General features: G+C 31.5%; 1 protein-coding gene across 2 annotated transcripts in view; it reads right to left on the bottom strand.

The window, feature by feature from the left end:
- Positions 1-7924: 7924 nt before the first annotated feature.
- Positions 7925-13522, bottom strand: part of CHIC2 (cysteine rich hydrophobic domain 2) — a 47717-nt gene continuing 42119 nt past the window's right edge. The window contains exons 4-6 of one of the 2 annotated variants that reach the window (XM_027102954.1): positions 12755-12811; positions 12529-12588; positions 7925-9339 (exon numbers count right to left, since the gene is read on the bottom strand). In XM_027102954.1, the coding sequence (XP_026958755.1) occupies positions 9289-9339; positions 12529-12588; positions 12755-12811 (168 nt within the window). In that variant the 3' untranslated portion in view covers positions 7925-9288. The other variant, XM_027102955.1, reaches the window with a different exon arrangement.

Genomic DNA, 13522 nt, shown 5'->3' with positions numbered 1-13522 from the left:
AAGCTTGAAGTAATTTAAGTCAGTTTCAATAGATTAAATTCCAATTTGGAAAAAAAAAAAAGTTCTCAATATATAGTACAGAAATATTTGTGTTACTTGTCTCATTACCTTTTACCTATAATACAATTCTTAAATTTAAGATTATACCATGGAAGAATGGTATCATTAATATAGAAATTGACAAATACAGCCAAAAATACCAGGTTGAAAATATAAATTCATCTCTATATTTTTCAACCTTAGTCTTTAAGCTGTAGTTAATTTTAAAAGCTTTAAAAAAGTTACAGGGAAAAAAACCCCAGAAGTACAGTACATGAAGATTTGGGGATAGATGACAAAAACTCTTACCACATTTAGTCTGAAAACTGGGATTTTAACCATGAAGCACAGTAGCTGACAAGTATCTTTTGGAGAAAAAAACCTACTGAGGAGACACTATAAATATAGAAATTAAAGATTTCCTTTTCAGATGTTTTTATAAATTTCTTATTTCCCACTGGTAGCAGAATGCCTCTGCAATTTATGCTTTTTGACCAGATCATACTACATTAAAGGACTGATAATTTAGACTTTTATTTTGCTGAAGTAATTTATAAATTATTTTGACAGAAACAAGTCATTTTTCACCTCTAAATAATGCAGGCTTGTTCTTTTAACACTTGAGATGCTTTCCTTGTGATCAATTCTTAATTTCTTCAGACTTGTGTAGCAATTTTTTTCATAGTTTCGAATATATTGACATTTCTAATTTAAAATGTCTAAAAATTCTTCAGGTTATATCCGTGCAGTATTTGTGCTTTGAATTAAAAGACCAACAGAACAAAACCATATGGGTTAACACCAGACTGAACAATATAAACCACTAAAAGGTATGACTGTGCCACAAAGGTATTCTTTGGCACCTTCAGATACTACACTGTAAGTAAATCACTGAGTCAAGACATGTCAAGTTGGATTCTCCTTCCATTCACAGCAGAACATTTGAGTTTTTTAAGAAGATGGTCTTTGGAGTCTAGAATATGATACAAAGTAAGAAGCATATAACTAAAACCTTAAATTTAATCTAGTTAACATCCTTCTCACCTAGAGACATACCAACAATACTTGAATATGCTGGTCCTCACAATCATCGATAAGGCTTCCTTTAAAGGATAACTTAAGGTCATAATGTATAGGAAGTCTAGCCTCAGTCATGCTCTAGGAAGGACTCAAAGAGAGATTTGGGGGTGAGACAGAATAATCTCTTTGCCACCTCAGAAGAGTTTCTCACTTTTTAAATGGCCCTATATTAGTCAATGAGGTAATCTATGGTATGCCAGCTTGGGCTCCAAAAAGTGGGTGGTCTTTGCAGAGGGAGGTGCTCACTCACTCTACCTATGGCCGGAGCCAGTTCCTGCAGCTGGACCAAAGGCAGCCCACAGACTACACTCAGCACATTTCTTCATTTCTCACTTGAGTGCCCTTCTTTAGTTCCCTTTCAACTGCCCACTTTATATCGGCTTCATTACACCACCGCTCCATTTGTAATGTAAATTGGGAAACTCGGGGAAGTTTTTCTTTTGGCCTTGTCTATGGAAGAATACGGAGAGGTATTCAAAACGTATTAACACAAATCAATGGCACCAATAAAAGCAAAATCTCCTTAGCAACATAATCTTGATTGCAAAAGGAGAACTGAGAGCATTTAGCAGAACAGTGGCCCACATGGAATACGCATTTGTCTGGAAGAATCCAGCACAAAGCCTAAAAGAGAGATTTTGAAAAAATCCAAAATTAACTCACAGGGAACAGTTACTCTTTTTTTCAAAAGTACACAATTGGCTACATTAAATCTATCATGTGCTTTTGGCTCAGCAACATTGTATCACACCACTTTGCAAACTGAAATTACAACACCATGCATGCTTCACATGAGTTACAGGGTGTTTTTTGTTTGTTTTGTTTTTTGGACTTTTTTTTTTCCTTCGTTGATTTCTTTAGTAAAGCAAACAAAAAAGTCTCAAGAAATATTCATCTCACACACAATGTAAAGAAAACTGAATGGCTATCTAACAATATCTAAGACTGTAGGTACAAAAGGTTGGGCTATCTTTTGGGCTTTCTGTGATGGATTCTAAGATAGTAACTAATGCAAGCAGTAATGGCATTTTTGCTTAGGTCTCCACCTGTGAAAAGGGAAACTTAATATGCTTCTGAGAACCCTTGCATTTTTCTTGTCAGGATGAAAAGAAAAATAAGTAAAGGAATAAAAACTCAGAAAATAAGAAATTAATTCTTTTAAAACTACAATATTGAGATGACTCAAGGAAACAAAAAAAATTATCCACAAACACAAAATTTCCCTTAGTTTTTAAATGTTTCAAATAGACTCAATTGTCATTTTGCATTTTAACTATAACAATCCAGGTGATGGAGTTTTAAAAGCATCTCTATTGCCTACTGCAGAAATGTCTTAGTGTTAAAAGCATCTCTACTGCCTACTGCAGAAATGTCTTAGTGTTAAAAGCATCTCTACTGCCTACTGCAGAAATGTCTTAGTGAATTTCTTAGTTATAATGTCTTAGTTATAATTACTTTATCTTAGAATTGTGTGTGTATATATGCACACACATACACTTTTTTCCATATATATGGAACTGTTTTTTTTAAAGGTTTGCAATGGAACCTGGGTCAATCAAGTAACATGAAAAAAATAAAAGTCTGTACGACAAATAGTCATTTGATACAATGCAACAGATAAACTTTAGCTAAATGCTAAATGTGTATATTTACAGGAATAGTGATTAGAATTATCTGCCTCCCCCTAAAAACTGAAAAACCAATGCTAAACCTTAATAGCTGTATTGGCTTTAAAAATTTAGGGACAACTTAAATAAGATCTTTGGAGGAAAAAAAGGTAATATGTAAGTTGTATTTTTTCCTCTTCTTTGTTCCAACTCTAAAGCAAGTTCATGAACACAATATAAAATTTTCTTTAATAAGTTTATTGCTCATAGTTCCTAAACTCATATTCATAATGTTAAATATTTTATTCCCAGATATTTGTAAAGGTCATGTCTACAGAAGAAATATGTGTATGTATATTCATTCACATGGTCATTTCAACAGACATTATTAAGTTTGGTCAATTTCTTTTAAAGTGATTTGATCTCTAAATTCCAGACTCCCTTTTCCAACTTCACCTAAATTGGCTTAAAATTTTATTTGACATATTATAGTCTTTAGAGACCAAATACTGTGAATTAGCCCATATTTCAGTTTTGAGCATGTAATCATGTGTTGAAGTCATGTGTTACAACAGACTCACTTAAGAACAATAAAAACTCAACTAGGCAAAGCAAGCAAGCAAAGTAAAAGTTAAAAACAAAACAAAACAAAAAATCCTGTAGCTCAAATTAGGTCTCCATTTGTTTACTAGAAAAACCATGTCAGTGAAGGTTTAATTTTGCAAGACTAAATATACTGCAACCTACACTGGAACAAAAACGAAGCCACCTTAAATACAGATTTCCTCACAATTATAAAAGCCAACAAATTTTTATCTAACCATAAGAAAAATCTCATCTTAACAAAAACAGATGATATTCATTTGACAATGGCTTTAATTTCTCAATAATGAAAGAAAAATATAATACACACCTTTAAAATTCAACTGCGTATTTTACCAAAATTGTATTCATTTATTTTAATGTTACTAGACTTAGCTGAATGTAATTAGAATTACCTGAAAGTATAATTAATAGGGACCTCTTGGGTCTGCATAACTGCTCACCCATCAAAAATTTCTGATGAATTATTGATATTTTATTTGTAAACTATTCCATGCTCATCAAGGACATAGGAACAAATTCCTAAAATCCTTTATTTGGTACTTTTTTAAATTGTCACACTTAAATTATAAAAAATAAATAGAAGAATACTGCACTCAAGGTAGCCTCCTATCTTCTCAAAGGACATTATATAGCAGAGGAAAACTCTATCTAGAACAATATTTTTCTTTTAAAAAATAATTTCCATTGTAATACATAAAGAAAGCTGTGTGCAGTTCTTGACCACTGCATAACTTTCCCCTTTGTAAACCAAACTGTAGGATAACAATGCAGTTATTTCTCTCCAACAGTAGATTTCAGCATATTGCTTTCCAAATCATGTCTACCTTGCTTTCCACTGCCAGTTTTACAATGCTTAACTCTTCTGAGAGGTCAAAATGTCACTAGCTCTAACAAATGTAAAAAGAAAGTGACTTTAAAGGGCTTCAATAACTTCAGTTAAAACAAACTCCTGTTTATGAAGACTTCATGGTAATGCAATGAGATTGTAGTAATTACCTAGTTAAACAAACTGCTATTGGAAAAAAAGGAAGAGATGGTGGTCTTTTATTTAGTATAAAAGGTTTCTTGAGGAACTAGAATGTGCTTTTCTTCTAAAACATTTTAAATCGATATAGCATTTATATTGAGAAGAACTGGAACCAGTTTTACTAAATTAAGAACCAGTAGGAAAAATAATGAGAGAGAAAAATCTGCAGTTTGAGGGTACATCATGGGCCAGTAGAGGAGAGCAGCCAGAACACCAACCTGTTACTTATCTTCTCTTGAAGGCTGGTTGACATTATGGTTCTTTAAAAAAAAAAAAAAAAAAAAAGGAATAGATAGCTTATCTGCCAAAATTAAGTATTACCTGGTATAGTTAGTTCACTGAACTATTTCTGAGATAAAGAGCTAAGAAAGCAATATACTGTCTATTTTTCATGAGGAGAAAAAAGTCAATTCTCAAATTCAGAGCACCACGTTTATGAAGTAAATGTTAAAAAACAAACCAAAAGAAAGGCGTAATTTTACTTTAATATTGGAGGTGTAACTATATTTTAAAAGGTCTTATTAGAAACTTTTCTCAAATATTATACTTAATGTTTACCTGACTTTTTAAACAAGCAAAGCATTACTATAAGTATATATAGGAAGTACTCACTCTCTTTCATTTTAAAAGCAAAATTTGATAATAACTCAAGTTTCTGCCGATATTGTAAATAAGTCAGAAAAGCTACTCAGTCATTACTATTAAACATCTAGCTACTTAACTTCTATATAGGACTTAATAACAGCAAAATAAATGATTAAAAAATATGAGGTAGTCATAGTATCCTCCTTTTGTGGAAATGAAAAGCAAAGATGCCAAGTAACTTGATGATCTTGCAGAACATCAGAAATCAATTCAAAATCAGAATCAGCAATCTGAATTTCCGTTTTCATTACTGTCTATTAAGGCTACAAACAACCTCTGTTGTTTCAATTTACCATGGGCAGGTGGCAGGGGTAGGGGGGCTATTGCTCCCTCGAACAGAAACAAGTACACAAAATTATGACTAATAATGTAAACAATATTTAAGTTTCTCCTAAATTACTATCTAAAAATCTTTGTAAAAGTACAGACAAGGTAACTCAAGATTTAAAGACAAATCTCCTTCAAATCTCAACTTATATAAAAGGTATGATCCTAAAAACAACATAAAGTTGGCTATTATATCCATGGAAAATTAAGAGTTGTTTTATTTATTTTAAAAAGGGTATTTATTTAAACACAAATTATTATGGGATAACCAATATTTTGGTTTGGGATTGGTCTTGAGCCTATTCTTTCCACCTTAATACTAACATAAATCAACTTTCTTCAGAAATAGTGGTTTGAGAAGCCCCATATGCAACCATTCTATTACTCCCTTCCTGGAAAGTCCAGATTGATAGGGTCTATTGAAAAGGAAAACACCAATTGTACCACTGCACCAATTGGAAATTTAAGTTAAAAAATTCCCTTTTAAAAATGCAAGTACCACTTTAGCAGAATTCACTGTGTCAGCCATTCATCACTTAATGTGACTGACTCACTTTAACTGGCTTTCTAAACACCTAGCTAAGAGTGCCAAAAAATTAACATTCTTACTGGGAGCTTTGGAGAAGGAAGACAGAAAGGCAATTCTGAACTATGTCCATGCCTGGGTGAAGACTCTGGACATCAGGAGGGCAGCAAAAGCACCCACAGTACTTCAGTGGGATAGGAGAAGGAAACAGAGTCCAGGACGAGATGCTGGAATTCAGTCAAAGACAGTTTCAAACACAAGGTACTTATGATTTAGTACTACTGACCAAGAGCTGAGCCAAAGCAAATATTTACAGTGAAACATCAGGCAAGCAGCTAATGGTTATAACTGTGAAGCAAATACCATAAAAGTTGAAACAGTCTATATACAAAATATTAAACCAGTGTAGTTTGAACTCATGCAACTATGGATCCAACTGTACATGTTACTATTTAATATCATTTTTTATAACCAAGATTGATATGGAATGCTGTCAAGATTTTATATACGGTTAGCCTGTGTCTATTAACATAAAGAAGCAATCAGAAGCTCTCTACATACAACACTGAAAATACAACCATGGAGAAAGTTGTTACAAAACTAGTTCTCTAGTAAGAAAAGGATATCATTGTTTACTAGTATTCAAGCTTGAACACTTGTTGATTTCAGGCCAAAATTACATGTTTATATTTTAAATGGATGAAACCTAGTCATTAAAAAGTCTTAAAAAATCATCTGATGACCATTTGATATAGGTGAAGTTGTGAGAGAGGGGCATATATACCTTAAAAGCTAAATGTGTCACTTCAGTTTTACTGTAGTCATTAGGTTTTGGACTACATATTTTAACTTAGGTATATAAAAGTCATGTACTAAAATATAATAAAGTTTGCAAAGTACATTATTTGATAAAGGAATGTTTCTACAAAGGGATACTGGACTAATTGTAAAATGCCAGTAATATATGAACAAAGATCATAAGTAAAATCTAAACATTAGATTTTCTGCTAATACCTTTCCTTGGCCAGTTTTACAAGTACTATGGTTCATGTTTCACAAACTTTAAGTCAGAAAACAGACACTAAAGATCATCATTTAAAACACTTTCTTTGGACTAATGTTCATATAACACAGGCATCTCTGACATTCCTAATTTCCAGTAACATGGGCACTTAAATTCATGATTCAAGAAAAGGTAAACCAGAGGGCTTACACTGGGGGGTACTAATGAAAACCCAAGCGTGAAAATCTAACTCCTCAAAGCATCACTGGCTTATGGTAATGCCACATACTAAGCATTGACAGCTCTTTTCTATATATTCGTTAGAAGCATGAGTGCCCATTTCTAGGGAATCCTTAAGCAACTGACATGTTGATACTTCTCAATAAAATTAGGAAAGTTTTTAAAAATCCTATACTTAACATTATCAAGTATGAAAACTATCTTACTGTTAACAATATTCTTATGGGAATATAATAATGTCAAAATTACAATTTATAGAAGAATAATAGGAGAAAAAATTATGCCTAAATAGGTATAGTTCTTCCTATAAAGCTGATTAATATGGTGCTTTACAAATTTACAAAATTTTAGATTTGGAAAACTGTGTTGCATAGTCTACACAGTCATCATATTTTTCTGTTCTTTCGGAATCCTGAGGCAGAATTAGCATTCTCCATACAATAATCTGTCACAGGGAAACCAAAGAGGAATACTAGAGTTTCCGAACAGCATTACCTTTTAATCTGCACTACTTTAAGGTGACAGGACACACCCAAGACACAAGGTAAATAAAGTGAGAAGTGTATGAATCCTTTGTACTTTGAGCTTTTCATAGGAAAAGTGTTATATAAATTCAAGTTGGTGTTTTGGGAGGCAAAGGAAACAAATAAATCTCAGACCCAAAAAAAAAAAAAAAAAATCCTAGTTTTTAAGACAGTTCCTAATGTCCAATATAGGATATAAGATACTGGCATTCAACTATCCAAATTTACATAGAATAATAGTACTTTGGAGAAATATAAATAAATACTTCTTAAAAATACAGGTATATAAATTAATGAAACTGGTATTTAAAAGATTTAATACAAGGAAAAAAAGTATTATATAGTGGTACCAATTCTTAATACAAATTAAGCATAGTTTATATAATTTCAAAAGTTATTCACATTATTGCTCGATACCACAGTTGTACGGAACAAGTTCTTGACACACACAAAATTTGTATAATTTCAGGTTTATAAAAACAAAAATTTATACATAGGCCATTTAGAAATTTAGAAAGTTTTAAAATGCATGGAGATATGTACAACCAAAAGGAGAAAAAAATGTATGTCTGTACATATTTGAAAGAAACAAACTGATCTGACTCAAACTTGTATGTCACACTCCCAATCAAAAAAGTATACATAACTGGACTGAAAGCAAACTAGTGGACTAAAACGGTACTAAATATGCCCTTCATTTCTTAGTAATAATCTGTTTTAAATATTAATGGGGTATTAAACACCAGCTTACTTTAATTCTACAACTTTTGCTTTCTTTCAAAAACTTTTCAGAAACACATATCCATTCTACAACTGTGTTAGACTGGGACAAATATTTTCCTTAGAAATTTTTTAAAGGAGTATTTCTATACTTTTGTATACAAGATTTGATAAACAATAAAAAATAACCCAAATAAGGCCATTATTAATATCATCTTGATCAAAAATATACAGATTGTAATGCTACTATATTTTGTGATCCTGAGCTCTAGTAACCATTAGATGCATGCATACCATTCAGGGATTTGTCTATTCTAATGAAAATAATTTAATCCTGCCTTACTACTTTTGAAGACAGAAATACCTTCAAAACTTTTTGATACGTCTTCATAATGTTACAGATATTTCTGCTGTAAACAGAGCATTAGGAATTGTATGAGAAAATATGTTAGGGTTCAAAAAGCTATGAAAGAAAATTTACTATTTTAAAATAATGACAATAAATTTAAAAAGCAAGAAAATAATACAAAGAGAGTGCTTGCTAGAACAGATAAGTAGAGCCTTACAAAGGTCTTTTTCTATATTAAGGAATTAATAAATAAAGGACTGTGTGTACCTTGGTGGTAAAATAAAAAAGGCTGGCCACTTTTTATGCTAAGTTCAAATGTATTTTTTTGATAATACAAAAAAGTAATCCTTGAAAATCAGAATACATAACATAAAAGAGCACAATAACTTAAGTATTAAACATCTGTATGAAATAACTGTTGCAAAGTCTGACAAAAATGCACACTTAGAACATGCGGTTATTTAAAAAAACAAAAACGGAAAAAAACACCACACGATTCTGTAGAACCAATGTTATGTCACCACCAGGAGAGCACCAAGCAAGGCACCATTGGAAAGACAACATACTTGGAAAGTCTCTATAAATAAAGTAAATGCTAATCTGGTCGAAAAATCGGTGTCTTTGGTAAAAATTCTATGAGGATGACCTGTAGAAGGAGAAAAAAAAGTTTTAAAAAGATTTAAAAAAAATTTTAGCTTAAAAAAAACTTCAGTTATATTCCATCACTTAAAATGATTTTGATAGTGCCTCTGACAGACAGAAGGAGAGTGCATGCATGAATGAATGAGAAAAGGAAGCTACCATTTACTGAGAACTAACTACATACCAAATGTTTCACACTATATGGATCTATTTAATCCCAACAATTTTCTGTGAGGCAAGTATTGTCATACTCATTTTATAGATGAGAAAACTGATGATCCGAGAAGTGTAACACCATGGATTGTGGAGTCAGTATTTGAACAAAGGACTGTCTTAACTCCAAAGCCTTGCCCTTTCTACTGCCCTATGGTGGCTGTAGCTGACCCAATATTCACTTCCTCGGGCTTCCTCCCTTTTACCTAGAGTTGTTCTCATTTTATTGTACCAGGATATGTGATCTCTAGAAAAAGAGTTGGTCGTCTTTCTCTTAATTTTTTAAAAACAGTCTTTTCTTTTTAAGTTAGCAAAATTAAAGGTTAAAATTTGTTCCAAAAGACTTTTTACAAGAAAACTAAAGGAAAATCAACAAATACAAAACACAGTAACACAGAAAGACACAAGTTGACCAGAGTTGATTTTTATTCTAAACTTGGAACTGTCTTAAATTACAATCAATTCTTCCTCTTGTTCCAACTCTATATGGAATAGATGCTAAATGATGAACTCCTCACTCTTTTTCAGAAACTGTGTCTTGATATGACCTCCAGGTTTGGATACTCTTCTACATTTAGCCATCTGGGCCAGAAACCTTCATTTTCACTCTTCAGTTCTGGCTTTTGATCTGTCTCAATAAAGAAGGTATTTCTATACGTGGCTCCAAAACATTCCTCTCCTAGTTGACTTATCCTTTGGTGCCCCCTGGGCCACTCTCCTGACCTGTTATTTGCCTACAAAATGTTTATTAGCTTCCTATCCAGCTTTTTTATTTGAGCTAGATTCCTCTGTTTCTCAGTTTCCTCATCTATAAAATAAAGGGATTGGAGAGATGACAAGATTCTTTGTAGCTCTAAAATTTGATGATTAAATTACATTTTACAGTATATACTACATAATGAATAATAAAAGCTATCTTTGACTATACTTGAATTATTACTAGTTTTTAAAGAATATCTCTTACAAACTTTTCCCTTCAGAAGCCACACATAAAAATTAACCACTCGTCTCATTTCTTCTAGATCATACTGCTCTGCCGTATCTCAATAAAAAAAAGTTGGTACAAGTTGGTATTTTTCATAGATTTACTCCAATATTCAAAATATAATCGAGGAGAATTACTTCCCTTTAACTAACAAATGAAATTTCTGTAAGTTAAATAAAATCTGACGTCAAATAGATATATATGGTAGATTATTTACTATCTTAACTTTTCAAAACTATTTTTAGGGGTTTTTTTAAATTATGTTTTTCCCCCATTCAACTATCACAAACATATACATACACATATACACACACTCTCTCTCTCTAAGAAAACTTAGAAAAATACATTTTTTAAGCAATTTTTTTTAAACTACTCTTCTTAGTAGAGTGTTTATCTAAAAATTTATGATAATTAAAGGGAACTATTTTACAAACACAGCACATAAGTTCAGAATGTTTTGGAAGGTTAAATTAAATTACTTTGTTTTAATTAATAATAGAACATCATAAAAATAAACATGAATATAATATGCATATTTTATGAATGAATGACATTCTTATAGTTCTATCTGGAAATAACAGTATTGGGAATAACTTTTATGTTTTGCTTTCCAAAGTAAATTTAGAAATGTGCAAAATAAATAAATAAATAAAAAGCTCCATTTTAAGCTTAGTGTTTGGGTTTATAAATATAGCAAATATTCTTTTCACAAAATCCTTTAAATCTCTTACATATCCATCCCTCCTCACAAAATACATAAACTCTCTCACCATCTATGATGAAAATATAAGACTAGCATATTCATAGGTCAATCTCAAAACAAGTTATTTGAATGTGCTTTTATTATTATAAAGAAGTATCGAGTGTTTTTTTATCATCATAAATTAACATGCTTAATATAATAGATAATGATAAAATCTACATTATTTGGTTCACTGAATAGAGATATTCTATGAAAGAAGAGACATTTTAAAGATATCTTTTATGTTCAAGGCTAGAAATGGGATTTGATTGTGCTAATGAAAGAGAAAATGCTACAGAGAAAAAAATTTTATGATAATTTCCAACTATTTCCAGTATCTAAGCACTGTTTTCATCAATCTTTTATACACATACACACACACACACACACACACACACACACACACACACACACACAAAACCTATGATGTCTATACTGTTTCAAAGAATAGACAAAATTTGTCAGAAATGATGTGTCAGATAGTTAACTCTTCCTCAGATCTTTTTATTTTTGTATATTACCTTTCCATATTTAAAATAAAATACCCAAGCTCGAGGGAGAATAAAGATTCATAATTTTCTATAGTATTCTGAACTTTTCAAAAGGAGAAAAACTGTTCAAGTAAATCAAGCAGTCAGTAAATTAAATCCCATTCTAAGCTCTAAAATTCATTGTATATACATGCCCATTAGACATCGTTTAAAGAATAAACACAGGATGAGCAACATCTCATCTCCGGTTTACTTTTAAGATAATTTTTACAAAATAATATTCCAATAACACTTTAAAAGACTCTTTAAAGGCCACTGAGGTATGGGCAGTTAAAATCTATAAAGGCTAAAGGTTTCTTAAGCTCCAGCGGCTTGACTGAAAGGTTTTCTTCCATACTTGGAAATCTGATTAGCATTATATAAAAAAGCCATATCTGACTTGCTGCGTAACCAAAGTTGTGGTTATTCTTTATACAGCATCTAAAATTTCACACTCCATCAACACATGTTCAGCCTATTTTATCTTGGCAATTAATTTATTATTTTTCAGAACACAGTGAAGCCTTGTTTTCAAGTCATTCATAACTTTATAAATCAGTCTTGCACATGAAACCATGCATCTGTGAACCGTAGAAAATCCTTGCACTCAGGAGATTAAGCTCCTGACACCTTTGCTGATTAATAATCATGGAAAGAATAAGATCAGAAGCAAAATAAATGATCATTTAATAGAGAAACTCACAAAACAGCCCTTTAACTTACATATTCCATCATGTTATTCGTTTCACATTTCCTTTTGCTCAGTCTCCAGTGCAAGCACAGCTAGACAAGAAGGAGAGTAAAAGAAGAAAAATGAGCTCTATTTTATTGCAGCACACAGACTAACCCATTTGTCCACCTTTCATATTTTTAGTTCAACAAAAGCATCTGTTTCCATACTGTGCAATTCAGACCCCAACGGTACGAAGCTGCTCCCTGTGGTACTCACCTTGTGGTATAACCTATTGTTTTCCCATTCTAATAACTTCTCAATCGATCTTCGTGTCTGGAAGACAAATGAGAAAAAAGTTTACTCTTGACTGGTTTTAGAAAAACTTTGTTTTGCAGCTGCTTTTTGTGTGAAAAGGAAAGAGGTATAAGACAGTGACTGAGTATAGGGTGGTCTATAACACTATCAATATTCAAGCACTAAATTGTAGCCTGAACAGAAATAGTACTTTGTTTTGATAAAGATATGGTTTTGTTTTTTGGCATTGTATTTTTTAACTGTTTCAAACTTACTAGCCTCTGATTAAAACTATCAAAGTCTAAACAGCTAATGTTATCTACCAAATGACACAAATTTAAATCCCCATTCCTTTCAAAAATATTGTAATACTTAAGTAGTGAAACAAGAATACCTTAATATATATATATTTTAAAACAAAGGTTATTTACACATTAGTTAACGAAATGAAAAGGGTCTTTATAGTAAATTTAAAAAGGAAATAATTAAAGGTTAATAAAAAAATCAATTTGCTAACAAATCAAACTAATTTTTACCTCATACTTAAAAATAATGTCCAAATTTAAGAGCTAGTTTATTATTCCACAGATAAAGATTTTCCAACAGAGGCAAAACTGCATTTAAACCAATCATTTTTGTTGGTTTTCAAACAAAACTGGTTTTACTTGAAAATCAAACTATTCAATACTACTGTTAAAGGAATCAACTAAGAAATTTATATTTAAGATCACTTGATTTTTGCAATATATA

This window comes from Aethalodelphis obliquidens, unplaced genomic scaffold (genome assembly GCF_003676395.1).
Source record: "Aethalodelphis obliquidens isolate GAN/ISIS:26980383/991018 unplaced genomic scaffold, ASM367639v1 scaffold6, whole genome shotgun sequence".
Lineage (NCBI taxonomy): Eukaryota > Metazoa > Chordata > Mammalia > Artiodactyla > Delphinidae > Aethalodelphis > Aethalodelphis obliquidens.
This window is presented reverse-complemented; position numbering and strand designations above follow the sequence as displayed.